General features: G+C 41.8%; 2 protein-coding genes across 3 annotated transcripts in view; one reads left to right on the forward strand and one right to left on the reverse strand.

Moving 5' to 3' along the window:
- tnfrsf19 (tumor necrosis factor receptor superfamily, member 19) lies at positions 1-24690 on the reverse strand. Of its 2 annotated transcripts, XM_029445618.1 has the most exons (12): positions 24644-24690; positions 23965-24062; positions 23806-23891; positions 14177-14268; positions 13393-13506; positions 8781-8959; positions 8488-8573; positions 3517-3681; positions 2119-2247; positions 1849-1951; positions 1240-1487; positions 1-732 (listed from the first exon to the last, which is right to left on the reverse strand). In XM_029445618.1, exons 4-12 carry the CDS (start codon positions 14240-14242, stop codon positions 728-730), a joined length of 1095 nt encoding a protein of 364 aa, XP_029301478.1. In that variant the 5' UTR covers positions 14243-14268; positions 23806-23891; positions 23965-24062; positions 24644-24690; the 3' UTR covers positions 1-727. The 2 variants fall into 2 exon arrangements, with proteins under 2 accessions (XP_029301478.1, XP_029301477.1); XM_029445617.1 differs by lacking the exons at positions 23806-23891; positions 23965-24062; positions 24644-24690 and adding an exon at positions 15125-15500.
- The window catches only part of sacs (sacsin molecular chaperone), a 22654-nt gene continuing 17314 nt past the window's right edge, over positions 19898-25237 (forward strand). The window contains exons 1-7 of the mRNA XM_029445615.1: positions 19898-20081; positions 20182-20252; positions 20474-20582; positions 21981-22131; positions 23814-23904; positions 23983-24068; positions 24492-24603. Coding sequence (XP_029301475.1) covers positions 20560-20582; positions 21981-22131; positions 23814-23904; positions 23983-24068; positions 24492-24603 — 463 coding nt within the window. The 5' untranslated portion in view covers positions 19898-20081; positions 20182-20252; positions 20474-20559. The remainder of the gene's footprint in view (positions 20082-20181; positions 20253-20473; positions 20583-21980; positions 22132-23813; positions 23905-23982; positions 24069-24491; positions 24604-25237) is intronic.

The following is a 25237-nucleotide window of genomic DNA, read 5'->3' on the forward strand; positions in this document are numbered from 1 at the left end:
TTAACTCGTTCAAGTGGTTTATTTACAAAAACAATACGAGGAAGTGACCAATCACAACCATCAACACTATAACGGGGAGGAAACACATCGTCAGTCATGTCTATGTTACAAAAATATTGACCTATTTAATATTTTACAGTATCTACAACACATTCATCACTTAAACATTCCTCGTCTTAATTGTTCCATATTATCAAGATTGTCTTCAATGTGCAACATAATCACTTTTGACACTTTTCTTCACACCTCACATGTGTTACTTTTACACACAAAGGCTTCATAACACCAGCTGCTGGATCACTGCGGTTCACTTTATGTTCTCCTACATGTGAATATGCAACACGTAGTAAATCAATACTCCTTGACGTTTGAACTTCATTCAATTTCACCTTCTGGGCCAGCGAGTTCACATTCTGTGTGTGTGTGTGTGTGTGTGTGTGTGTGTGTGTGTGTGTGTCCTTTTGCCCTCTTGCTTTGTTTTTCCTCAGCAGTGCTTTTGTTTGCATGTATGTACATATTCAGTTTGGACCCTTTGAGGAGGGGCTCTGAGGTCAGCGGCAGGCATTTCAAAGAGGCGGCGTGACTGCACTTGAGAGAGTGGCTGCGGCTCGTCTTTATGGGGGGGGGGGGGGGGGGGACTAGTGAGTAATCTGATCCGAGATCTGGCCACGGCTGTTGTTGAGTCCAGGGTGGTTCAAGGGTGGAACACGAGCCAAAGAAATCCATGTCATCCTGGAAAGAGAGCAGGAAGAGGAACACAGACACGCAGTGATTAGTAACGTATCTGCCCAGAGGCAGCCAGGGCCCGACTTAAAACAGGATAGTCTTGTCTACATCAAAGAACTTGTGGTATGTCTTGTTTCTTTACCAGCTGCTCCTCGTGGACACACACAGCAACGTCTCAGGCCAAAGAAACGGCAGCCCAGAAGTAATTACATGCAGCAGTTTGGGAGAAAATGTATCTACGCTCACAGATTCAGTCTGTAAGGAATTACTCAGACACTTCAGACTGATGTATCTCACAGGGAGAGGTAATGTTTTTATCTCTGCAGTTTGATCTCACATACTTCCCTCTTTGTTTAGTTTTTTTGCTTTGAGGCAACTCATTTTAAATGTCAAGGGAGTGTCTTCACACACCTAGTGTGACAAACTGATTAATATCCAGGGAAGTTATGAGCAAACTAGAAAGGCCTTAATAGAAATGTGTCTTCGATATGGAAGAGCAATATGTCTCCTCACCTTCCTGACTTGATGCGTGCTGTTTGGGGAGAAGTGCATCTGTCACAGCTTCACTGTAGCTCTGTCTGGTCCTCTCAGGTGACATCTCCCTTGACCTACACCCTTCCTCTTCATCCCCATCTTCCTCTTCCCCCTCCAGTCTCCCTGCAGGTTCAGCGTTGCCCTGAGGCAGCTCGACTCTCATCCCACCAGACTCTGGACGTCCTGCCGGCTGCATCGGGGCGCCCTCCTCATCCTGGTGTGTAATTCTGTAATAAAGAAAGCTGTGGTTGTTATCTCCACAATCTCTGTTCACAGCCGCACCCTGTGGTGCTTCACTTTCATGCACGACGTCTTGGTTTGTACTCAGCGCTTCGAATAATATAATTAACCCTAATAAATTATACTTTAATAGTTGTCAAGCACCTTGATTGACAACATAAATGAGAAAGCTGTTTTAGTGTTTACCTGCCTGCTGTTACCAGGTTTACTGTAGGCACAGCAAACACTAGCTCACATTAAAGTAACTTATTGTGTCCTCTTTAATGATGTTCTTTGTGTTCGTCCTATCCTACCACCCACTTCACTTTAGAAAAGGGTGGAGAACATTATCACATTCAGTTCCCTCACCCGTCACTGAGGCTCATCTGGGACTGGAAGGGACTGTTGTCCAGGCTGCGGCCCAGACTGCAGCTCTCGTCACAGCACAGAGATGGGATCAGGTGGACTGGACCTGAACATCACACACACACACACACACACACACATATATACACAGAATTCACCCACCTGCCATCACCTTGCAGTATAAAGGCATTATATAGTTTACCACCGAATACAATGCTTTACTTATATGTTGTTTGATAGTTTTTAACGTCTTTAGTCTGAACCACAACATACCACAGGTTTGTCCGGGGCCCAGGTGACACTGGCAGCAGGGTCTCTGGGGGAAGTCGTGGAGCCAGCGAGGGTCCAGGCAGGACAGCTCTGCTCCGCTGTACGGACAGTCCTGGGACCTGAGAGAGGCCGCTGAGGAAACAGGTTGCAGACAGTCAAACAGTGAGACGTCCCGGTACAGCAAAGATCTTCTACTGGAGCCACTTCAATAATAATATGAAGGTGTCCTTTATGGATCAGTTACAAGCAATAAAGAAAATACATATTTTGGGTTGCCAGGTTGTGAGAGATCTCCTTGACTGACAGAACCAAAATGTTTATTAACAAACTTTTAAACATTTAGTAATTCAAAGAGTATAAAGCATGTCAAGAGACTAATCCCCTTCCTACACTAAGGTAGATTATTGTTTTATACATTCGTTTTGTATGTTTTTAATTAAATGTAATTAAACGGTTTTGTATTTTTCTGGTTGTTTTATGTTTGTAGATACAAATAAAAGATAAAAAAATAAATACATAAATGGCTTAGAAGCATTTCTAAACACGTTACCAACAACAGCCTCTTTATAAAGTATGCCTTATTAAACTTACATGCTTTCTTATGGATTGGGAAATCCCTCACAACAGCTTGGGTGCATGTTTGGACTGAGTGCATTCACTTTACACCATCACAGTGAGGAAAACACAGAACTGGCGACGCCTTGGTAACTTCTACCTTAATCTTTGTTTGAGACCTGCTTACCAGGGAAACGTGATGTCATTAATTCTTTGCCCCGGGACGTTTCACATACTCCAACGACGCTTTTGGCCTCAAGAATGCTGCTCATTATACAAGTTCCCACAAATATGTAACATCGGGGTTTAATAAGGCTTAACGCTGAAGATCACGACTGACAGATGAACTGGCACTGTTTGTTTAGTTAACAAAAGAGCGATTATTAAGGGCTCTATCAGTGCCTCATATTTTAACATGCATATATTTAGTTCTTTCACAACATTGATCTCTGCGGTGCACAAAGCAAGAAAAACACACATCAAAGATTTTGCTTCCAGCCACAGCCGCCTGCTCGGTACATCTCACAGCACAATAACACAATTGGGTAATTGACTAGAAAACCAATTGTACTGGAGGTTCATGATTGTGCATTGAAATGCCAGCAGCTGAGGGGGGGGGGGGGGGGGGGGGGGTTGAAGTTAAATGCTCGCTACACAGAACCACGGGCAAACTGCAGCTGCATCAGTGCATGAAGTCTTTACACTGTAGACCTCTGCGTTGGTATTAAAGAAGCCCCTACAGCTCCAGCTCGTCTTGGCATCTATTAAAACACACCTGTCCTGAATCTGCAAAGTCTTTTTCAGAGATGAAAACGTGAACAAGCGTGTGCAGATGTTGTGACTCACCGCTGGGCTTCTTCTCCAGCAGCTGTCTCTTGCAGTAGATGACGCACAGGACCAGCAGGGCCAGCAGCACGGTGGCCAGAGCGCTGCAGATGACCGCGGCCAGAGCCATGTCCCGGGGGCTAGTCACCACCGAGGGCAGCGGCACCAGGTTCACACGCCCGCTGCCTGCGCAAAAAGACGAAGGGAGATGAATGAGGAATACAGATAAACAGCAGATTCTTTAAATGACCACATGACAGCGGACGGTGATGAGTTCCTATAATATTAGAGCAACGCACTTATTGCTCATGAACAGCACTCACGGGATAACGCATGGCGAGGAGCAGCTACTTCATGTTATCCAACGCTCCTCAGCCAACCAGGCGGGTAGCGTGAGACAAGTAATTCCTTTGTGCCTTAAGCCAGTCATCTCTTTGCTAAATTCTAATGAAATATGCAGAGATTTCAAAGAGAAAACACCTGTGGGTGGATTCTCTCTTTATCTGTGTGTCTCTCGCTCCCCACAGAAGATGATTTACAGACACCCTCGCCCCCGGGCTTCCTCACATACTAGTGACACAGCCCTGTAATTAAGAGGCAGACATGCTGGTCAGGCTTCTGAAATAGGTCAGATATGAGTGTGTAAGTGTTTTGTTTGTTACGCCTCTTGTGTGTCATTGTGTCTGCGGTGGTGAGTGGCGTTCACAGGCACTGATGTCATGATTAAGTTGCAGTTCTTATCACCGTCAGGACCCTTCACACGAGACGAACGCTCCTCACTGCACACAAATACAGAACAACCACGTGCTACATGCATCCTCATCAGGCACAATATGTAAACTGAAGAGCAGTTACTCGCTCGGTCTAAAGCTGATTTATTATTGTGTTTTTGAAGGAAGGCTATACTGTGATGTTTGCACTGGTGAGAGAAAACCAAAACATTATAGCTGCGGGCCATAAAACCAAAAGAATGAGCTGAAAGACACATGCTCAGTAGAGCTGAGGTGACACGTGTCACTAAAAGCAACGTCTTTTACATTAAAGAGGCTTTTAATCCTTTAATATACAAATGTTGGGCAGCTTTAAGGTTTGTTTTTACAATGCAGGCTGCATTGTGACATATTATACGACATATCTTAGAATGGATTGGATAATAAAATCACAATAATCCAGTGATTCATACTCTGAGGGTTAAAATATCCCCGAACTGAGTCTCTCACATTCCAGTCGAGCAGACGTCACACGGGCCGTGTTCAGACCTGGTGTCACCAGACCGTCCTGATTGGTGGTGATGTGTAATTTCAAAAGAAAACAACTTCCTGCTTCTGAAGTCGCCACGACATCTGGGCTCTTAGGGATGAGCAGCTTTTTGTCTGAACCATGACAAACATTTGGGCGAAACAGCAGCGCATTACTGTCAATCACTAATTGTACACAAAGACGCAGAAGTTTGTGACTTTCCAGACCTCCTGTGTGATAACTGTGAGCCCCCATCCTCAGCTTGAGGAGGAAGTAAGAGGAGAAACAGCAGCATGACATTTGTCTTTGACGCATGTGCATGTAGCTTAACGCTATCAAATATAATGTTCCAGATCAATGCATGTATGCATGACAGGGAGGATGTGGGTTAGTGCAGAGCAAACACAGAACAAGTGATATACGGGAAGAAGAAACTAAATTGTGAAAGTTGTTGATGAATATGGCAAATATAATGAATGGCTTTTTGTTTGAGAAAATCTTTTTCAGTGAGCTTTGCTGTTTGCTTTTCAGAACATTAATCATAAAGGGGAACTGGTTCCAACCTTTTCACATCCAAGAGCTCTTTGTTATGCACTGTAAACATTACTTTAGCTCTGGCCAGCTTTTTTTATTAAGCCAGATAGGGGTTACGGGTATTTTAACATTCCTCCTGAGGCAAGAGAAAAAGAAAAACTCAATGCAGCTTTCTTCAAATGAGTTTGACCCAGAGGGCACGCCGGCGCAGCATTTTGATTTAAGCCCTAAAAAGTACATTTGTCCAAACATTTGCAGTTTATATAATAGGATTGTTGTGTATCAAGGTGTAACAGCATGTTTTATACTTCAGTCAGAGCAGGGATACGGATGTAACATCCCTCCATTGTGTTTACATTTGGTCTTCATTGTCAAGGTCAAATTCAACTCATCCAAGGTGAGCATCACAAAGGCAGCCTGTTATCTGAGGCCCAGCAGCTGCAGCACACACACATCAACACTGGTCCATTGAAGAGACCTCACCTGCTGATATTATCTCCACACACACACCACACCAATAAACCACAGCCTTTCATACACTGCCTGCCTGTTGACTTTATGGGACGTCACATACTCCAAATGAAAGAAGAGCTTTTTACACCTCTTTTTTTACTTTGTTCTCTTTTAACTCTTGTAACACGGTTTCATGCACAACTCTGAATAACATAAGAATAAATAAGTGTTCTGACTGCAGTCCTCTTTGGTGTGCACAGTTAAAGTTTCATGTATTATCCAATGCAATGTGTAAATAAGAGCTGCTTTGCTTCGAGCGACTGTGCATCTTATCATCTGTTATTCTCTTATTTGTCTTCCTCTACTAGTTTTCTAAATTCAGTTTTACATTACAGCTCTCCAGATATATTCTACAGAAGAACACTTTTACAGGAGCTCCTTCTGAACGGTTACGTCAGGCAGTATTATTAAAAGGAGGAACAGACAGGCAACATATTAAATCATCATTTTGCATTATTTTAAAGTGAAACTGGATGTTTTGCTGGAGTGATTTATAATATCCAAAAGCGTGACACCTGAAGTGTTTGTGGTATCACATTTTGCAATCATCACTTCTTGTAATGTAACAACACCACGGCTTATGGCTGTACGGTTGTGGTTTAATAATTGCAACTTGATTAAGACGGCAGTGAGGAGAAACTGATCAGCAGAGATCTTCATTCCAACTGCTGACATGTGAGAAGATTTAAAGGCTGGGTTTGAATTGCTGGCAGGCAATCGTAGTCAGGAATGTTTCCTGTACCTTGCCAGCCTGATATGTGTTGTACCATCTGTGGTGAGAACTGATTGCATGAACCTTTGAAGTCAGCGAGCTCGCCGCAAGAGCGAATGTTTTCTTCATATTACAAGATGGAGCGTTGAGCTCATCAGGACGGACAGGGGTTAATTGGATCATGTTTCCTGTGGCTCGTCCTCTTCACCAGCTCTTAAGTGGCAATCACAGTAGCTGCTGCTCCAGAATTTGCCCCGTTTCTTGCAAATCTTCACATTTGAGAAAGAAAATATAAAAGATAACCAGAGTTTTATGGCTTCACCTCAAACCCACATTCATTATACACTGATCAAAGGAAGAAGCTCATCTGCCTTGTGTACATCCATCTGGATATAGTAATAAGAACAACACAGGGGTAAGCTACAGGGAGCAGGTCGGATTCTTCCTACTTGTGTTTGTGTATTTATCCGCATGCCTGTGTGTGTTCGCAGGGTTTTGTCAGCTCTGCGAGATCTACCGTGACAGTGAAGAACTCCAGCAGATGAAACGCATTAAAGAGGCTGAAGGAATCCATAAAACACAATCTCGTATTTTTACTCGGCTCCAAAAAGCCACTGGGGGGAAAGGGAGGAGAAGAAAGAGGAGGGGGGGAGGTTAAGATTTACAGTCCACCCAGGACGGCGACTGCCTCCCCTGCACAGAGGCACCATTGCCCCGGGCGGTGTGGCCTATTAGAATGATCTGCCCTTCAAGATTTCACCACCTTCCTCCAGATAACACAGGAGGGAGGGAGCAGGACTTTCAAACATTTGGAAATGCTCCACTGTAGGAGCTAACTACCAGCTATGTTCTCAGACACAATGGCCATTTTGTTTCACAGGCCTCCTCCAGTATCCAAACGGGAAGCTGCACAGATGGACAAATGAGCAGACAGAAGGAGGCCAGTTGTCTCGAGGCCGGCGTTCGTCACACAACAACAGCAACAACATATTCGAAAAGACGCTAAATTAAAAACCAAACAAACAGTGGATGGTCTGATAAAAAGACCACAAGTGTTTCTCTTTAGTCGTCTGATATCCCAGAGCTGTCTCCTTTTATTTAACACGGGGGTGCTAACCCTGGCTGGGACTGCTGCGATGCTCCTGCTGCCAAAAAGTCTCCTGAACAGCTGCAGCCCGCTCCAGCATCAGGAAGTCACACTCAATTACCAAAGGTATAAGTTCACTCGCCTGTTGGTTTTATGTGGAAACCTGAAATCATAAGGTTGTACTTAACTTCTTCTAATGGCCGGAAGACGTTAATTGGATCTGTAGCCGAGTGGAATGTGAGTCCTGCTTTGTGAACGTACTGTAACGCACCTCCCGTCTCCTTTTTTTGCATAATGGATCTGCACAAAAGGTAATAAATGGTGCCGCTCGAAACCAGCACACTACCTGCTGCGTTTACGTCGGGTTTATGCTACCGAGACATGTTTAGTCTAGAAATATTAATGGAGGTTTTGTTAAGGAAGTTTGTTCATTTAATCCGAATTGAGTGCTCATGAGTGACGTTCTGAGCTAATATAATCCGGTGTTGGCAAATCCAGTATTATGTTAGTGGTATCCATTTCAGCTTTTCAACTGCTTAGCTTGTAAATCCAAGAATTTATTTGCACAAATAGCATCGCTGCAGTGAGACTTGAATGAACTATGACTCGCTCCACCCTTTAAAGTCTGTAGTTCTGGCTACACCAAAGACCTTGTGCTAACATGTCGTGTGTGTGAACAGGCTTTTTTTGTGGCACTGCAGCCTGAGTTTTGGTTCTAGTAGCGTTTGGCTTGGAGTTCAATAGTGTGCTGGTGATGTTTGCTTTTAGACTATTGTATCCCTGTTGTTTCATCTTAAAACATCACCTATTGTGATTGAATGAATAGCCTGTATTCATGGAAACATTTAACAAAATGTCCCACTGATGTTCGGCCAAGTGTTAGAAGAGGTAAAGGAAAGGTGCTTACAGTGAGGCTCATACGGGGGTGGAGGGTCTCCACAGGGTATGCACTCCATGTCTTGAAAACCACTTAATTTTGTCTTCCTGTAAAATCTGTTGAAGATACAAAACGACAAGTTTTAACTTCTAAAGCTGTTAAACATAGGAGCAGCAAACATGCACAAACTCAGTTTGCGTTACATATTAAAGATACTGGTGTGTTGTAACATGTTTCTCTTGTTTTGTCAGAGTATCACTGTGAAAATGCTTTTTTTTAATCAATAACACAACTGTGTGGTGCAGATGTGTCTGTCCCCTCACCCCGGCAGACAGTCGCCACACACGGCGTTGCTGGTGGTGGAGCAGTTGCCCTTCTGGAAGCGGTTGATGAGTCCACAGTCCAGGCAGGGCTTGCACTTCTGCAGGCTCCTGTCCTCCTTGAAGCGACTGCTCCGGCAGGGCACGCACCGGGCATCCTCTCCATAACCAAAGCCACATTCCTGGGGGGATTAACGGGAGAAATACACCGGGTAAGAGGTGGGGTCGAGGTTTGGGGAGATGTGCAGCTGGTGAAAAGAGGGGCTTGAATGTGGACTACCGGGGGTCTGAATTAAAGAATGATCTTGGCTCGCGGGATCAGGAGAGAACAATGGCCTGCCTCTTTTGAGAGTCCATCTTACACTGGCAATAATCTCCCTGACTCTCTCAGGATGAATGAGCGGCCTTCCGCTGCAAGACCCAGAAAGGCCAGGCATTTGAATAATAAAGGCTCTGGGGGACACCCACTGTTGTATTATTGCAAGTTTATTGCTGCGTTTTTGTGCGACTCCCTCTCCAAGCAGACTCTGTGAGTGTCCCGTTGATTGAGTGGCCAGTAAGCAAAAGGAAACGCTTCAGGAAGGGGGCAAGGATTATGGAGAAGGTATAGGGAGAAAATAAGATGAATACTCTTTTTGTCATCTTCAACAATTGGAAAAGCACTTAAAAAGCACAGCTTCCTACGACTATGTGACTGATCTCTTGCTGAACCACCTTTCGAGGATTTGTTCACCTGTTATGAAAGTTATTTAAAGAAAAATACATTGTTGTAATAGCTTCTCTGTCATGTCCCTAAAAGCTATGTTGAAAGACGAATGACCTCAATGACAAACTGACATTTACATGTCAGCTGATATTACTGTACGCCACACTGAGGGAGAAGACCCTGCAGGGATGACATCATACATTGATCGTTCATTATCAGCTCCACAGCAGCTGCCCTCCTGTTGTCCAGTGCAGCACTGCACACTGCTATCCAGAGCCAGAAGGATAGACAGGGGAGGGTGTGTGTGTGGGGGGGGGGGGGTGGTGGTCATATATCATTAAAGTGAAGGCCAGCTTCAAACAGGCCTTCTCTCTTCTCTTCTCTCTTCGCCCGTGTCCCATTTCACTGCCCGGGCATGCAGTCCCGCTGGAATGTGGGCACAAGAGTCTGATATGGGGGTTGGGTTTGGGGAAGCAGACTGGCAAGAAATAAAAAACGGGAGGTTAAAATGCGATCGTGTGATGGCACCAGAGAGTCGGGACAGAAGATGAGGATTTCAGTCCTTCCAGCCAAACACATGTGAGCCTGACATTGAACCCTTGGGCCAGGCCTGGCCCGAGGTGGACCAGCTATGGCTGTACTATTGCAGCTGTTGTTATGAACTCTCCATATAAGGCCTTGCTCTCTAGCAGCGTAGGGAAGGGAATAGTGGAGGTGGTGGGGGGGGGGGGAGGGAAGAGACAGAGAAAGAGTGAGAAACAGAGAGGGGGTGGCTGATGAGTGATAAAGAGTGGAAAGGCGGAATAAAGAAGACTTAGCCGCCCACTGTTGCAAGCCTGTCTGAGGGGAATGAAGCTCAGACTGAGCTAGGGGAGGCTGGAAAACTACCACAGCACTCAACCTCAATACTGGTCCTTAAGAACTGGTACCTCACAGTGGTTCTGTGACCCACTTCCACATGAAGGGAGGGGCCAAGCGATGACTCGTCCACCCCTAAACTCAACACTGGCACAAGCAGTAGGGCACCACATGGCAGGATGAGGGCTGATGCCACGTAGACACGAGCGGGTCAGAGCACTGAAACAAAAGGAAAACGAAGCCAACTTCTGGCCCTCTGATCCAGGCGGCTCAGATCATCGAGGAGTGATCTCTTTCTTCTTTTATCCCCTCTCACAAAGCTCTACAGAGCTGACATCCTGCACTGATTGAGACTAGTTTAGCAGCTGAAAGAAAGACTATACTCTGTGGTAATCTGTGATGTTGAAGTTATTATTATATGAAAAGGTGAGAACACAATGTATAAGCCTTTTCCAACACATAACTACTATAAAACAATCAATATCAACAAAGAGATACATATTGAGCTGGATAAACCTCCCTGAAAAGAGTGTGTGTAGAGGACACAATGGTGGCAAAAAGACAAACAAAACAAAGGATCTACATCTGCTTTGTGCGTCTCTCTACGAGTACATCATGTGTATAGTATTCAATATTTGGGGAGAAAGCTAAAAAGGGATGTAGTCAATAAAAAAACATAACAAATAAAATGAAGCAAATCAACATTCACATGTGCCAGTCCCCCCCCCCCCATTTCCATATTTAAAAAGGTGATTTCACATCAAAGCCACACAAAAAACGCAGATGCTTAACATCCCATTTCCTTCTCCTATCTCCTGATCTAGTTTGGGTGAGACTGCCAAGCATAACAGCAGAGAGGAGGGGAGAGGGGGGGAGAGGAGCGGCGAGGAGGGGAGAGCTGGCTGGGACCTGAAGCATGTTCAGACGCAGAGATATTTCTGAGATTAGGAGGGAATCACAAGGGGGGCGGCCAGTCATCTGATCTGGTAATGAAACAACGCTGAAAACAATGCATGTTAGTTAAAGCAGTGTTCTGCGTGGGACTCGTTTCCTCTCTATCACACTTTTTAAAGCTGTATTTGTTGTTGTGTGGCTTCTTTAGAGACAAGAATGCCGTACCATTCAGAAGTCCTTCTCCCTGGGAGTGTGGCTGAAGGAAATGTTACACTCTTGCTACAAACTACAAGATTTTGACACATCAAAGTTGTGTTACTTATTTAGTTTTTGCCACTGGCAGTTTTCCAGCATGCACTGGAAAGCAGTTCAACCCCGAGCCCTTTCATGCTTGACACAGCACAAGAGACTAGTTCAACTTACGATGAATGAAACCTAGAATGAAATATGTCTGACAAAGAATAATGGCTCGTAATGGATGTTCCCTCTGTGTGGGTGGTTCTTTTAGCTACAGTTAGTGTGAAGGGGATAATTGATGTTTGTCAGCTTGCCTAGGAGCGGCGTCCAGAGGCAAACTTCCAGAGCAAACTGGGGCACATTCCTCTGGGATCTCTATGGCAGCTGCACAGAGTGACTCCAAAAGTCGGCTTCCCTCCCCACAGCCAGCCCTGCCTTTTCAGAATATGCGCAGATTGTCTTGGTTACGCAGCGCTCAGATCAGAAGTTGTTTCTCTGGGAAACGTTCTCTGAGTGCAAGCCTAGGTCGCCACTGTGAGCCGGCATCCCGCTACCTTCAGAGGAAGAATGAGGCAGCCAATTATTAACCAGGACCCCAGAGTGGCTAGCAGCATTCATGCCTGTTGAGCTGGCAGAGGAACACGAGGACTACTGAAGCGTATTACCAACCACAGAGTGCATGTCTGTGTGCACTGAGATTAAAGGCAACTGGGCTTAAATGCATGTGTGCAACAGATGTCACGGGTGAAACTGTTTTTTTTTTCACCAGTACTTAAAGATGTAGTGGAGTGTAAACCCATCAAAAGTCAGGTTTCCAGGCTTTGTCTTTACAGAATACTTAAAAGTGTTATAACTTAAACATATACTATATAATAAACTGAAAAGTAATTGAGTTTACAGTCCTATCTTGTTTTCTTTCGACTATATAAACAGCAGGAATATTATGATGTGCGTTCTAGTGCATGAGGTAAACTCACTACAACAGCCCTGCATTCAGGAAGTTTTGATTTAACTCCATGGTCGTTTTGTGGGCTGTTGCTATTTGTGCTACTTTTATAATGCTTGTTGGCCTGTGTATTTACCTTACCTGCAATATAATTGAACTTAAGTTAAGAATTTTCTTGTCTTTTTTGGTATTTTTACTGTCCTAATGTTTTTAAATATTGAAACTGTGCATATTTTCTGTCATAACATCTTACAAAGCTGCATATGACACAACAGATTGAGAGGTGTAACATTATTTACTGTTAAATGAATCACAAAAAGGATTCTTAATATGTTTGCATTCAGGGATAATACTTCCACTCACCTTTGCATCACTGCCTACACATGCAAAAGTAGCTGCATAGCTTCTGCCAGGGAGGAAAGCCTAAGCTGACACTATTGAGGCCTGTTTGTACAAAGCACACACAAAAACCTGTGGCTGAGGTGGTGGAAAAAACTGTATTCCCAGTCGAAAGAGCAGCAAGCTTAGGCATGGCTTGCTTCAAACAGTGAAGACAATAAGTTGGACAGGGTGCAATGGGGAAAAACAATGGCAGCCATTCAGCTGCGGAAGGTCAAAAGTATGGGTGTGACTGATTAAAGAGGGGTCGGTGTTCTACAAAAGCTAATAACGGCTTGGCTGTTCTCTGCATGAAAGAGAGGAAGTAATAAATAACGTTGGTTCCCTATAAGATACACTTTTCTAAACAGAGATGTTCCTTTCATGAACCCAACGGAGATTTCTTTTTTCACCACAGGAATAATCCACCGCACTTCTTTTCAGTTTAAGGGAGTTGATTCAACCGATCTATTATGGATCCCTTGTGTTAGTACGCTTTCCTTTTCCTAAATAAACAAGTGGCAATGTGTTTTTCTTTTAGCGGCTCTATTGAAAAAGCTCCTGGGTGAATAAGTTCAAAAGCATTTAGTACCAACCTTTGATAGCTCCTGCCCTGCATCACACTGCTTGCAGGGTTTACAGTTCCCAAAGCGGTCCTTGTACTCCTGTTCTCTGCATTCTCTCATCTCCTCCTCGGCCCCCACAGGAATCTGAGAGGGACATTTGGTGAAAGTTAGAGATTCCTGCATTTCATCACCACTTTCATCCAAAACAGGAAGAAAAAAAAAGCAGACTGAATCCACAGCTATGCATCTAAATCTCTCCCGTAATAGTGTAAGGGGGGGGGATCGACCCCCCGCTCTTGGACTCTTCTTGAAAACAAGTCTGACACTTTTGGGAGGAGATAAGATGAAACTTTAATGAGCCCTGTGGGAAGCGACAGAATATAAACCTAGCAACAATACAGGGATCGCCAGAAAACAGAGAGTAGAACGAAGATAGCAAACACAATCAGGACCGTGCTGTGGACGAAGGTAAAACGACACTCTGCATCGTCACAGTGTTACCAGCAAGGACGTTACAGATCCCACAGTGGCATGCCGTGCACATCAAGTGTGCAGTTTGTGCAAAAACTAAGAGTTTGTAGCTTCTGCAGATCACTTTTGGAGAAATGTTACGTTTCCCTCAGAAAGATTTGGGGGGGAAAAGATAGCAAGTGGGACTTAAAATACGTTTTTACACTGAAACAAGAGAAGAATATAATTAAATGGAGCAGATAAACTATACACACTGTAATACTAGATGTGGGGTAGTTATAGGTTAACACACAATGTTCTTGTTTTCTTGAGTTTAAAATGAAACATTTGATGAAACGCTTACCAGAGCTGAATATATGACATGCACAGTTATTAGAAGTGAGAAGGTGTGTTGAAGGATCCAGAACATTTTGATGAGCCACTTGTTGCCTGCAGCTGAAGAAAAGGACACAACAGTAGAAGATTATTATATTGTCTCTTACAGTAACATTGTTTTTGATTATTTTCCACCAATACAGGTGTGTTCAGGTGTGTTTAACCTCTTAAAGACTTGTTGTGTCAGTCAATACTAACTCATCTTCACTCAAATGCAGAAAACTGTATTTTATATTTAAATGAAGTCCAAAGTTTGCAAAAAAAACACATTTTTCATGGTGAATTTTGGGGGAAAGTGTATAAAACGACATCTATACACATCTAAAATATCATGGGTTTTAATATTCCACTCATTGTAAATATCAATATAGCTTCAATGATGAATTATAATAATACATATAATGCTATAATACAGTAAGACATTTCCACCCTTAGTGTTACAGTAATAAAACTGGGTGTTAAGGGGTTAAACATATTTAAAAACACATTTCTCTACATTAAAAGCAGGTATATGACGTGACGCACTACGTAATAAATAAGCACACGCACGTGCAAACTGTATTAGAGGTAATTGATGCTGTTTGATTAAAGTCATCAGCTCAAACTGCTTCTATATCTTTACATGAGAAGCACTCTCATGGGGCTATCACATGTAAAACATATCTAAAAGTTAGAAAAACAATAATATTGTCAACAGGTATCAAACATGTACAACTAAAATCATTCAGAAACCCACACAGTGCACGTGCACGCGACTGAGTCTACCAACTCGTGACTTCAAAGCGACGTTATAGTCCGTTTCTCTTACATTGTAGGTGTAATAATACGTGTAATAGTCTCTATAAAGACTTGAAATTAACCAGAGGCTTGCTCTATATCGTGCGTAAACAGAGAATGTCCAAAAAGCTCTTCTTACCTGCTAAAAAAAACCAAAAGTCTGTTGATGAAAGTTGTTAAAAGTCGACAGCAGACCGGTGAGAGGTGTGCTGGTGTGTTTCCCGCACCGGTCCGCTCACCATGTCATCGCTGCTGCCCCAGCCCAGCCCAGAACAACACAGAGCCGCAGCAGCTCGAGGACGAACCTCAGCACGCAGATCAAAGGCGGGGAGAGGGGGGGGTGGCTTTATGGATCTGAAGCGCGTGTATCTGATCTGTGATCAGTCGGCCTACATCAAAGTCCCGTCCCCCACAGTCACAGAGACAAACACGGACGCGCGGACTGAGAAGGTCTGATCAATACGAGAGTTCCTTTTTATCAGAGTCGACTCTCTCTCCCCTGTGTGTGTGTGAGAGAGAGAGTGTGTGTGTGTGTGTGTGTGTGGTTTATTTGATGCCTGTTTCATGGCAGTCGTTCTTTTGAATTTTGAGCACCAGCCAAAGCTGCTTCAAAACTGTGGTTCGGGGACCTCTAACGGTCCTTCACACTGCCCCTGCCGGTCGCACTTACAAGTTTAACCTATTAACTATACAGACTAACATCTCTGGAGTATTTGCAACGTTTCTTTTTCCTTTTTTTTTGGAAACGTGACACCTCCTGATGTGTGATGCTGGTTTGTAATCTGTCTTTCTATTTGGAGGTTGTGAACATTAAATGATTTGGGAAGCTTTCATCTCTACGGCTGCAGATGACATGATGTCAGTGTGCTGCTCCACGATTGGTTGAACTGACTTGTTAACCCATCTGTTGGGGAAGAGCAGGGTTCAATGTCAAGTTACTGATTTTGTGTGCATGGTGGGGGCACGCTGGAAAATAGATACTTCATTCATGAACAAAAATCATTTCATATTATGTATTACGACCTTTTTTTCCCAAAGGTTGAACACAAATGAGAGTTTTTAACACAGGAAAACATTGGAAGCAAATAGAAATCCCACTAAGTACAACACACATTTTAAAGACATATATTAACAATGAAGAATCCAGTAAAGAAACTATTATTTTTATATTATATATATATATATATATATATATATATATATATATATATATATATATATTATATATTATATATATTATATTGACCTACCTACAGTCTTTTCTACAAAACAAAACATTGTCTTAATTATCCTAAAAAGTTTGTTTAATTTAGTTATTTGTGAAGATTGCGACACATGTTGACACATAATGTACATTTTCATATCAATTTATAGCAACAACAAAAGGAAATAGTGCGCAGTGTGCACACTGGTGTGTGTCTGCACCAAGGCAAAGACACAGAGGACAAAAGTTCAGCACTGCAGCAAAAGTGGCCAATTACTGTACATGTCCGGACATGTTGTGTATCAATTCCAGGAAATCAGTGTCTACTTTGCAAATGTAATTACTTTGTTACCTTTTGTGGAATATTTATAATCGCCATGCTATAATGTGTCTCAATGTGTTTTATGCAGCATGACACAAATCTGTTATTAATATTTCTTCATAAATTGAGTTAAACGTCTGTGTCGTAATTCTTCTTTTATGAGTTGTGTTTGGTTTTACACTGTAAAAGAACATTTATAATTCCTCATGCTAATGTTTACACTGTGTATTAACTTCCACTGAGGTTAGACTAGTGATCTGCATGTCGCTGTGACTTGAGGCATCTAGCTGTGAGAGTCAAAGTTTCTCCTGACAGCAGGAGACTCAAGCCTTGCAGTTGTCTCCATCTGCTGGAGAGTTGGTGTCATGATTTATAATAAGCTCATCTTCACTGCTGCTGAAAGTGTGAGTGTTTACTGTAGTCTGCTATAAAGTGCCCTTTGAGCAGTTTTATTTCCTACCCTCTAATATGATATCATATTTCTTGCACACTCCACAGCTATTGTGTTCCAAGCAAGTGGACTTCTATTGTATTCTATGTCTACAGATTCTGTTCTATTCGAGTCATAGACTGAACAGTCCATCCATCCATCGTCTACCGCTTATCCAGGGTCGGGTCGCGGGGGCAGCAGCTCCAGTAAGGAACCCCAAACTTCTCTTCTCCGGGCCACATCCTCCAGCTCCGACTGGGGGATCCCGAGGCGTTCCCAGTCCAGTGAGGAGATATAATCTCTCCACCGAGTCCTGGGTCTTCCCCGGGGTCTCCTCCCAGCTGGACGTGCCTGGAACACCTCCCTAGGGAGGCGCCCAGGTGGCATCCTTACTAGATGAACCACCTCAAACTGGCTCCTTTCAACGCAAGACTGAACAGTCTATGACTATGCTATGTTATGCTGTTCTCTGTTCTATTGATAGACTGCACTGATTATATTCTGTTCTACTCTACACTTAGACTGCACAGTCTATGTTTCTATTCTGTTCTGTTGATAGACTGTACTGATTCTGTTCTGTTCTATTCTATACATGGTTTGTACAGTCTAGGATTATATTCTATAATATTCTACACATAGACTGAACAGTCTACGATTCCACTATATTCTATTCTAAAGTATTCTATTATATGTATGCATACTTTACAACTTTAATGTTACTTGGCAAGTGTTTTCTATTCTGTTCTGTTCGGTTCTATTCACCCATGCCCATCCCATATAGTCTAGTGTGGTGTGTCCCACCAGAGCTTTATGCCGCAGCTGTCGCTTTAAGAGCTTTAAAACCTGCAGTATGTGAAACTGTCCAGAGGTGTTCACGACTGTTTGAAATCTCATCCCAAGACGTATTCCATTCAAACCACCATCTCTGAAGTGTTCAGGCCGGGTACCGAGCTATTCATGCGGTCATTTAAAGGAACTTTGCTGCTCTGCAGAGGACAGGACAGTGATGATGCACTGATGCTGCTGCCAGCCTGCTGGTTTTCTAATGTAAGTACCCCCTCTCTCTCTCTCCAATGCGGCATTAAGATGTGATAGGGCGCCAGGAAATGTTTGTTAGCTATGAAGATATTTTAAGCTTACAAAACAATGAATACGTTTCTCAATGGGAAATAAAATCGGTAGCCTTGGGAGGCTGAAATTGAAATATTCAGGTAAGTTTGACGCTATCTAGCATATTGTCTGTTATTGTAGCACATGACTGCTGTAGAGCTTTTTCTGCAAAGGATGTTTAGTAGATTAACCCAACATGATGCCAGTGAGAGCAGTTTATATGTAAAGGTGCTGGAAGACCTTGACTTTGAGGTGATGATGTCACATTTCTACATAATGCTTCTGGTTTTGTCAATAGCTTTGCACCACATTAAACGATATTTTAAAAACATTTTGGAGATTTTTAATGATCACATACAAATATCAGAGCATCCTCTGGATAGTCAGCATCAAAACATACTTAAATGGAAATAAATGGATCTTAATATATTGCCTATTGCTTTATAAAATGTTTTAATATGGCTTTAACAAAATGTGGCTGATCAGCTTTATGGAGATAGACCGGAACAGCGTCTACAAAGTTGATCTGCGTATCTTGGACTGCAGTATGCTGGCGTCTGAGCCTTTTGGTGTCCTGACTACAAGTCCCAGAATTCAGCGGGATAAGCCGCTCAGGCTAATCAAAGTAATGCAGCTGTAAGCACTGGTGGTAAATATGTTTGTCACCCCCACAACCTGCAAGTGCCATCTACACAGAGAAATATATAAAATAATAAAGAAACAAATGTAGAAACAAAAACCTCGATTCTCAAATACATCTGCAGGTTAATTTAAAATAAATACATTTGTATAGAAATAGAAAAAAATAAAATGTATTTATTTATTTGACAAATTAGCCTTCTTATTTGTGCACTCGTTTTCATTTGTATTGAATAATTTCTACATTTATTTCAGTTTTTATTTATTATTATTTTATTTATTTGTTGAGTCATATATTTATTATTTATGTATTTGTTAAAATAGATGCTTTGGTCCTCATGTATGCCTTCAAAATAACACAAATGAATGCAGATCTAAATGTCTTTTAATCAACCCTTTCAGCACAGATGCTCACTGTTTGAATAGATGGTTTCAAGCCCACCCAGGTCTTGGCAGTACTCCGACTGCAGTTATCAATAGTTTTACTTCCGGAGTGAGAGCTCTTTAGTTTTTCATAGTCTCTGCAGATGTGTGACTTTAACTGCACTAGAGATAAACTTGAACAATGAGTACAGATTTACAGTATCACAACATAGTTAGTAAGCCTGTAGTTAACAGTTAGCTAAAGTAGCCAATACTTACAAGCATAAATAAAGAGATTGATGCTATAAGTAAGCTTCGACTGCAAACCATGTTGGAAAACTTGATGTAGTCCTTCTTCTGGAATCTGACTTACATTTCAGTAATACAAAATCAGCCTATTACCACCACCCATAGCTCTTAGATCATCATCTGAAAGCTGCTTCTGCATGTTAGATCACAACCAAACATGCAAAAGTAGCTTTCAGTTTCTATGCACTGCTTAAAATGCGAAATAAACTTCCAGAAAACTTAAGGTCTGTCCTAACCTTTTGTTCTTTTAAATCAAGGCAAAAAAAAAGCTTTTTATTCTGTTTGAACATGTTACATTCTTATACTTCTGCACCTCTTAAATACTATAAATATACTGTATAGCTACTGTTTATTTGTTTCTCTTTTATTTGTTTCTCTTTATGAATTTTCTTATTTTCTGTGTGTTTCTGCAATGTACCAAAGAGGCTAAATAAACTCACCGTGCCTTACTACGCATGCGCCAAACAAAATATTGTTTCTCCCCAGTCTATAGGGAAGTCTTCTTGTTAGAGAAGTAACAGACGCCTATAAAATACGAAATCAACCTTTAAAACAAACATGTAATTAGAAGTGTCCATTAAACATATGTGTGGACTCCCAGTGGAAAGAGAAGAGGTATTTGAGAGCAGAATGTGCCTGACGGGATTTAAGACGAAGCGGAAGTGACCGGGAGGGAACCCTCTCGCTTCGTCTCCACAGTTTTTGCTCTCACACTCAGGGTAATTCATTATTATTAGAACATCGCCTTTGAAGGAGTTAGTATGTTGTTGCGGGGGAATTAATTATGTCACTTGCTATTGTTGTTGTTATTGTTTCCAGGAACACAGCCTGTCGTGAAATGCACGAGCTTTCGGAGAGGACCGTTAACGGCGCGCGCCGGACAGATTCAAGTGAGTAGTTGGGATAACGCTAAACAAATCACCCGGTACCGGCGATACACGGTTAAAAAGAAAGCCTCTTAGCCACAGTCATAACAACCTATTGCTTTTAAAATGTCTTCTTGTATCGTATATACCAGCAAACAAAGGTTGGCGTGTATTTATCACACACTTATACAGATCGGACAGGTGTTTTGAGGAACAATAACGGTTTTCTTCTTGTTTTGCGACAGCCGTTATCCGGGTGGAGTATTCCTCCGCTCAGTGCAGAAGATAGTCCCATGAATGTGTGTGTGTTGGGACACAAAGAAGCAACGAGATGGCCAACTGTCCACACCCGTGGTAAGTTTTAAACTCTAACATATTAATGGAAACATTTCAGGTTGTTCATTGACAAAGAGAAAACAGGAGAAACCACTGCATTGTGCTTCGATCTTCATCCCCTAAGGCACTACAGTTCAGTTCAGTATGTGCTGCTGCACACACACTAACATCCTGTGATGGCTGCCACACCCACTCCGGTGAATTATGCACCACTGTGGACTTGTCTGCCTGGGTCCAGTGCCCTGCTGCTGAATAAGCAAGAATATTGGTGCTTTATTGGCTGTCAATGTGTTTTCTTTTTGCATAAATCAGATTTTCCTAATGCAAAATCTATCAATTTGTAACGTGAACATATACCAGACGTGTGCATGCATGTATAAGTATTTAGACTTGCACAACTTTCAGACATTTACTCGTATTCCACAAGACTTTTATCTTCCGTATTGTCGGACTTCCTTTAATCAATATTCATTGACATAAACATCTTTTTGAAACTACTTCCATCACTACAGCCAACATCTACATTATCATTATTTTTATATCAACTCTTCTATTACTGCTTAGTCTTGAAACTTTGATCAATTGTGACTGTACTTTATTAGCTATATTTGTCTTCTAACCTCAGTTTCTTATATTCTTACTGTCTTTTTATAAACGTGTATATGTGAAAATAAGTCAATTTAAAGTAAAAACAACCGTGTCGTTCCATAAATAGCATTTATGAGTGGATGGTGGCCAAATTAATAGTCATGGACGCAGAGATGACCTGCAACACAACGACAAAGGCAGAAGGCCTTCTGATGGGAAACGGCTCTCTTGGGGCGGCAATAAATCAACATTTCTAGAGGTTCTGCGTCCCCCCCTGCAGCACTTCAGTGCAGTAAGGCTGCAGGCTGTGAAGGCATTGTTCTTAAAATCAAAATCTAGAGCCTAATACAGATGTCTAAATGGCACTAATGGACCATTAGCAGATTGAGCTGAAGAGGTTTCAATTCTCAGGTTTCTTCCTAACCTAAACCTAGATCAATAGTGACTCGGCAAGACTCCCGTCCTCTTGAGTTCAGATCGAAGTTGATCTTTGACCTCCCGTTCTCTGCTGTTAAACTACAGTGACTATCTAACATCAAGGGTTAATTACAATACAATATATTTGAATATATTTCCTGCTTTTTCCCTGATGGTCTGAATAAATCGCTGGTCGTCGGCTCTGAGGAAAAGGGAACGCCATCCGGTTGTCTTTGTGAATAATATCACTTGGAGACGTTTTCTATTACCACTTTAATATTGTACATTAGCACATCCTGGTATTTCCTCCCCCTCTTTCTGCTTGTGTTTCCTCTTTGTGACAAATGAAAACAGTACGTCAGAATGATGACCATGTCCTCTACCCACACCCCACGTACTTTTGTTTTTCAGGTTGCCGCGGCTGACAGTCCGTCATGAGTACATTGGCCTGAGGTCCTTCCAGGTTTCTCCCTTCACGTGTGTAGAAGGTGTCAAACAGTTGCTCTACGAGGAGACGAACCTGCCCGTCAAAGAGCAACAGCTGACGCACAACGGGAGAGTGGTATGTATGAAAGGAATAAGAAGTTTCTTTCCTTGGATGGCAGACAATTGCCAGCAGCAGAAAACAGATATTTTAATGACCCTCGTGCTTAAACTGCAGGACAAATAATGTGACCTAAAACATTAACAGTGGCTTCATTGTTGAGATGCTGTGAGCCGAGCTTCCTTCCTTTACTGCGGACTTGGATTTCTTCAGATCATGAACTTTCTTCGTGGTCATGAACAAAGTATCAGCTCGGATGACTGCAGTCAAATATCTGTCATACTGTAAACAACTGCGCACCTCATCGTCAAATATCTAACGTATTGAATTTTAAGCATATGGAAGAAAAGTACAAATAAAAGCTCCTCAACATTTTAAAATCTCTTCTACCCTGAAATGTTTATATTTATATTCAAATATCTTCTACAGTTTTATGAATCAAATATCTAATTTTGATGAATCAGTTACTGTACAGATACATGTACTGTAAGGCTCTTGTTGGGTGTGTCAGTGTATGTATGCATAACTGTTGATCCCCTCTTAGGGTTCAGCTGATGGAAAGCACCAGGTGGTGGTCAGCGCTCCGCAGCACCCCCCCCCCCCGCAGAAATTAGCCGCAAGCCACACCTACACGTTAATACCACAAACGCCACAAGGTCAAATCCTACAATTCAGACAAGAGTTTCAAATAAAAGGACAATTTAAGTCTTGAATTCTGTTGTGACTGTGAGTGTTACGTTTCCCAGAGAAGAACAAATGTATTAAAAAGATTTCCGTTGCTCCCTCCAGATGTAAGTTCAAGTTGCCTTCCTGTTCGGCCTAATTGAATTAAAGTGAGCAGCAGCCTGATGGAGGAGGCGCTGTGCCAGACAATGTATTAGCAGAGGAGGGGTTTTTTCCTTTTAGGAGGAACTGAAAGGCAAGTTTAGCTTGATCTCAGTGGGTTTCAAAAGCATTCTTCAAGTTAAATGGCTGTGTCTGTGCTTTCTCATGAAATAAATGAGTCAATCCAGTGGCCAAATGAGGTAAAACACTTATAATACATTAAACTAGTATACATACATCTTCGTTAGAGGGAGAGAAATGTACAACCGAAGCACGATGTTCTCTAGATAAATGTTGAATGCACAATTCATTAAATTGCTGATTGTAAGTACATTTCTCACGTCTTTGACAAGAATGCATCTCGTCTACTATAACTTGTAAGCTTTTTATTTCCCATATTAAATATTAATATGACATTAAAGACTTAATATCCTTCATCCTGAGTTGTACAAATGATGAGTACACGGTGCCGGAACCACGATGATGAGGATGATTACTTGTGCAGAGCTCAGTTTGCCAGGCAGCACGTTGATGTGCAAAGACTTGCTGAGTGCACTGGGTCACAGAGTCACCTTGAAAAGCATCAACCGGCAGGAGCAGCGGCGTCGGGCCTGGTGCCAGCTCTGCCTCATTGATTCTGAAAGATGCACCAGGACTAGATTTTCTATCGCGCTCATACGTGCAATAATGCAGCCTGAAAGAGCCTGATGGCACATCATCGGGTTTGAAGAGTGCATTGAGTAATAAAGTAAAGCGTTTACGACAGAAGTAATCTGTTCATTCATTTCATCTTTCAATTTCATTTGTTTTCCTCAATAAAGCACATTTTTGTTGCATGTTAAATGATGTGTTGTCTCCACATCCTACCTTCCCAGCTGGATGACAGTGTGCAGATCGGGACCTTGGTGCCTGCTGGAAGCCCCGAAGTATCCGTCACCTTAGAGGGAAGAGGCCTTAAAGGGGGAGGTAGGATTACAACCACCGCATATCTGTAAAATAACCAATTGTGACAACAGCCAGACTTACTCCGCTTGGCTTTTACAGGGAGGTTTGGACAGACTACACCACCGCTAGTGGAGTTTCTGAAAGATATCCTGAGGAGGTATCCTGAAGGTGGACAAATTCTGAAAGTAAGCAGATATTAAATATGTTTTGCATCATTTCTGTGGATTATATTGTTTTTATTCTTCGTAAAACGGCCTCTCTTTTAGTTGTTGTGGTAACAGGCAAAGACTATAGTCAATAACAACGATGTCATGGGATTTGGGGAGAGGAAATATGTAAAGCTTGCAGAAAAACAAAGGGCATAGTTTTATTTTGGCTTTACTTGCTGGCGTCAGATATATCACCATACATGGTAGCAACATTGCCTGTGTAAAGGGGTGAGGTCCCGCAGGGGGGGGAATTAACTCTAATAATGTGCTCATTTTACTCTAAGGCTCTTTAGATAAAAGCATCCTCCAAATAAGCTGATGTCATCGTGCACATTACATTTACCACAATAAAGGTCCTGTGTTTCTAAATGTATGTATTTGTTGTGTTTTATTTTGTAGGAGTTGATTCAAAATGCAGAAGATGCCGGAGCCACAGAAGTCAAGTTCATGTACGATGAGACGGAGTATGGCGTGGAGTCACTGTGGTCACCTGACATGGCTCAGCATCAAGGTGTGTAATTACAGTTAACACAGGCCGGAAAGAATCTGACCTGCTTAAGTATCATTGTTCTGTAGATGATCCTCTGCTTTGTCCTCCCTGTGAACAGGAAGAACAAATACATTTGTTACAGGGATTATTAATATAATACATTTTACAAAGTACCTTTTACTGTATATGCATTTTTTTAGGTTGTCTTAACTGGTCTATTATGGAGGACTAAAGCTGCTATAATAATAATAATAAATAATAATAAATAATAATTAATAATAATTAATAATAATTAATAATTAATAATTAATAATACATAATACATAATACATAATAATTAATAATAATAATAATAAATAATAATAATAATAATAATAATGTAATAATATAATAAATGACTCAAAGAAATAAGAAAGACATTACAAATAAAATGTGCAGGTTGATTTTAAAAATAAATAAATATGCTCAAACATAGAAAAAATTAATAAATAAAATGTTTGTATTTATTTGAATACATAAGGAAATGAATACATAGGGAAATAAATAAAAGCAGAAATACATGTAAACAGAAAAGATTAAATTAGTAAATAATTCAATTTGGATATAATGAATACAATAAGTAATTTGTCAAATAATACATACATTTTATTTATGT

This window comes from Cottoperca gobio, chromosome 13 (assembly GCF_900634415.1).
Source record: "Cottoperca gobio chromosome 13, fCotGob3.1, whole genome shotgun sequence".
NCBI lineage: Eukaryota > Metazoa > Chordata > Actinopteri > Perciformes > Bovichtidae > Cottoperca > Cottoperca gobio.

What these genes read in the sequence shown, in the direction of transcription:
- tnfrsf19 (XM_029445618.1), bottom strand. Translation starts at nt 14,242, where the DNA reads ATGTTCTGGATCCTTCAACACACCTTCTCACTTCTAATAACTGTGCAT. An exon ending in TGTGGCGACTGTCTGCCGGG is followed by an intron (nt 8,574 to 8,780) that starts GTGAGGGGACAG and finishes TATCTTCAACAG; the next exon opens with ATTTTACAGGAAGACAAAAT. An exon ending in GGGCCCCGGACAAACCTGTG is followed by an intron (nt 1,952 to 2,118) that starts GTATGTTGTGGT and finishes TGTGATGTTCAG; the next exon opens with GTCCAGTCCACCTGATCCCA.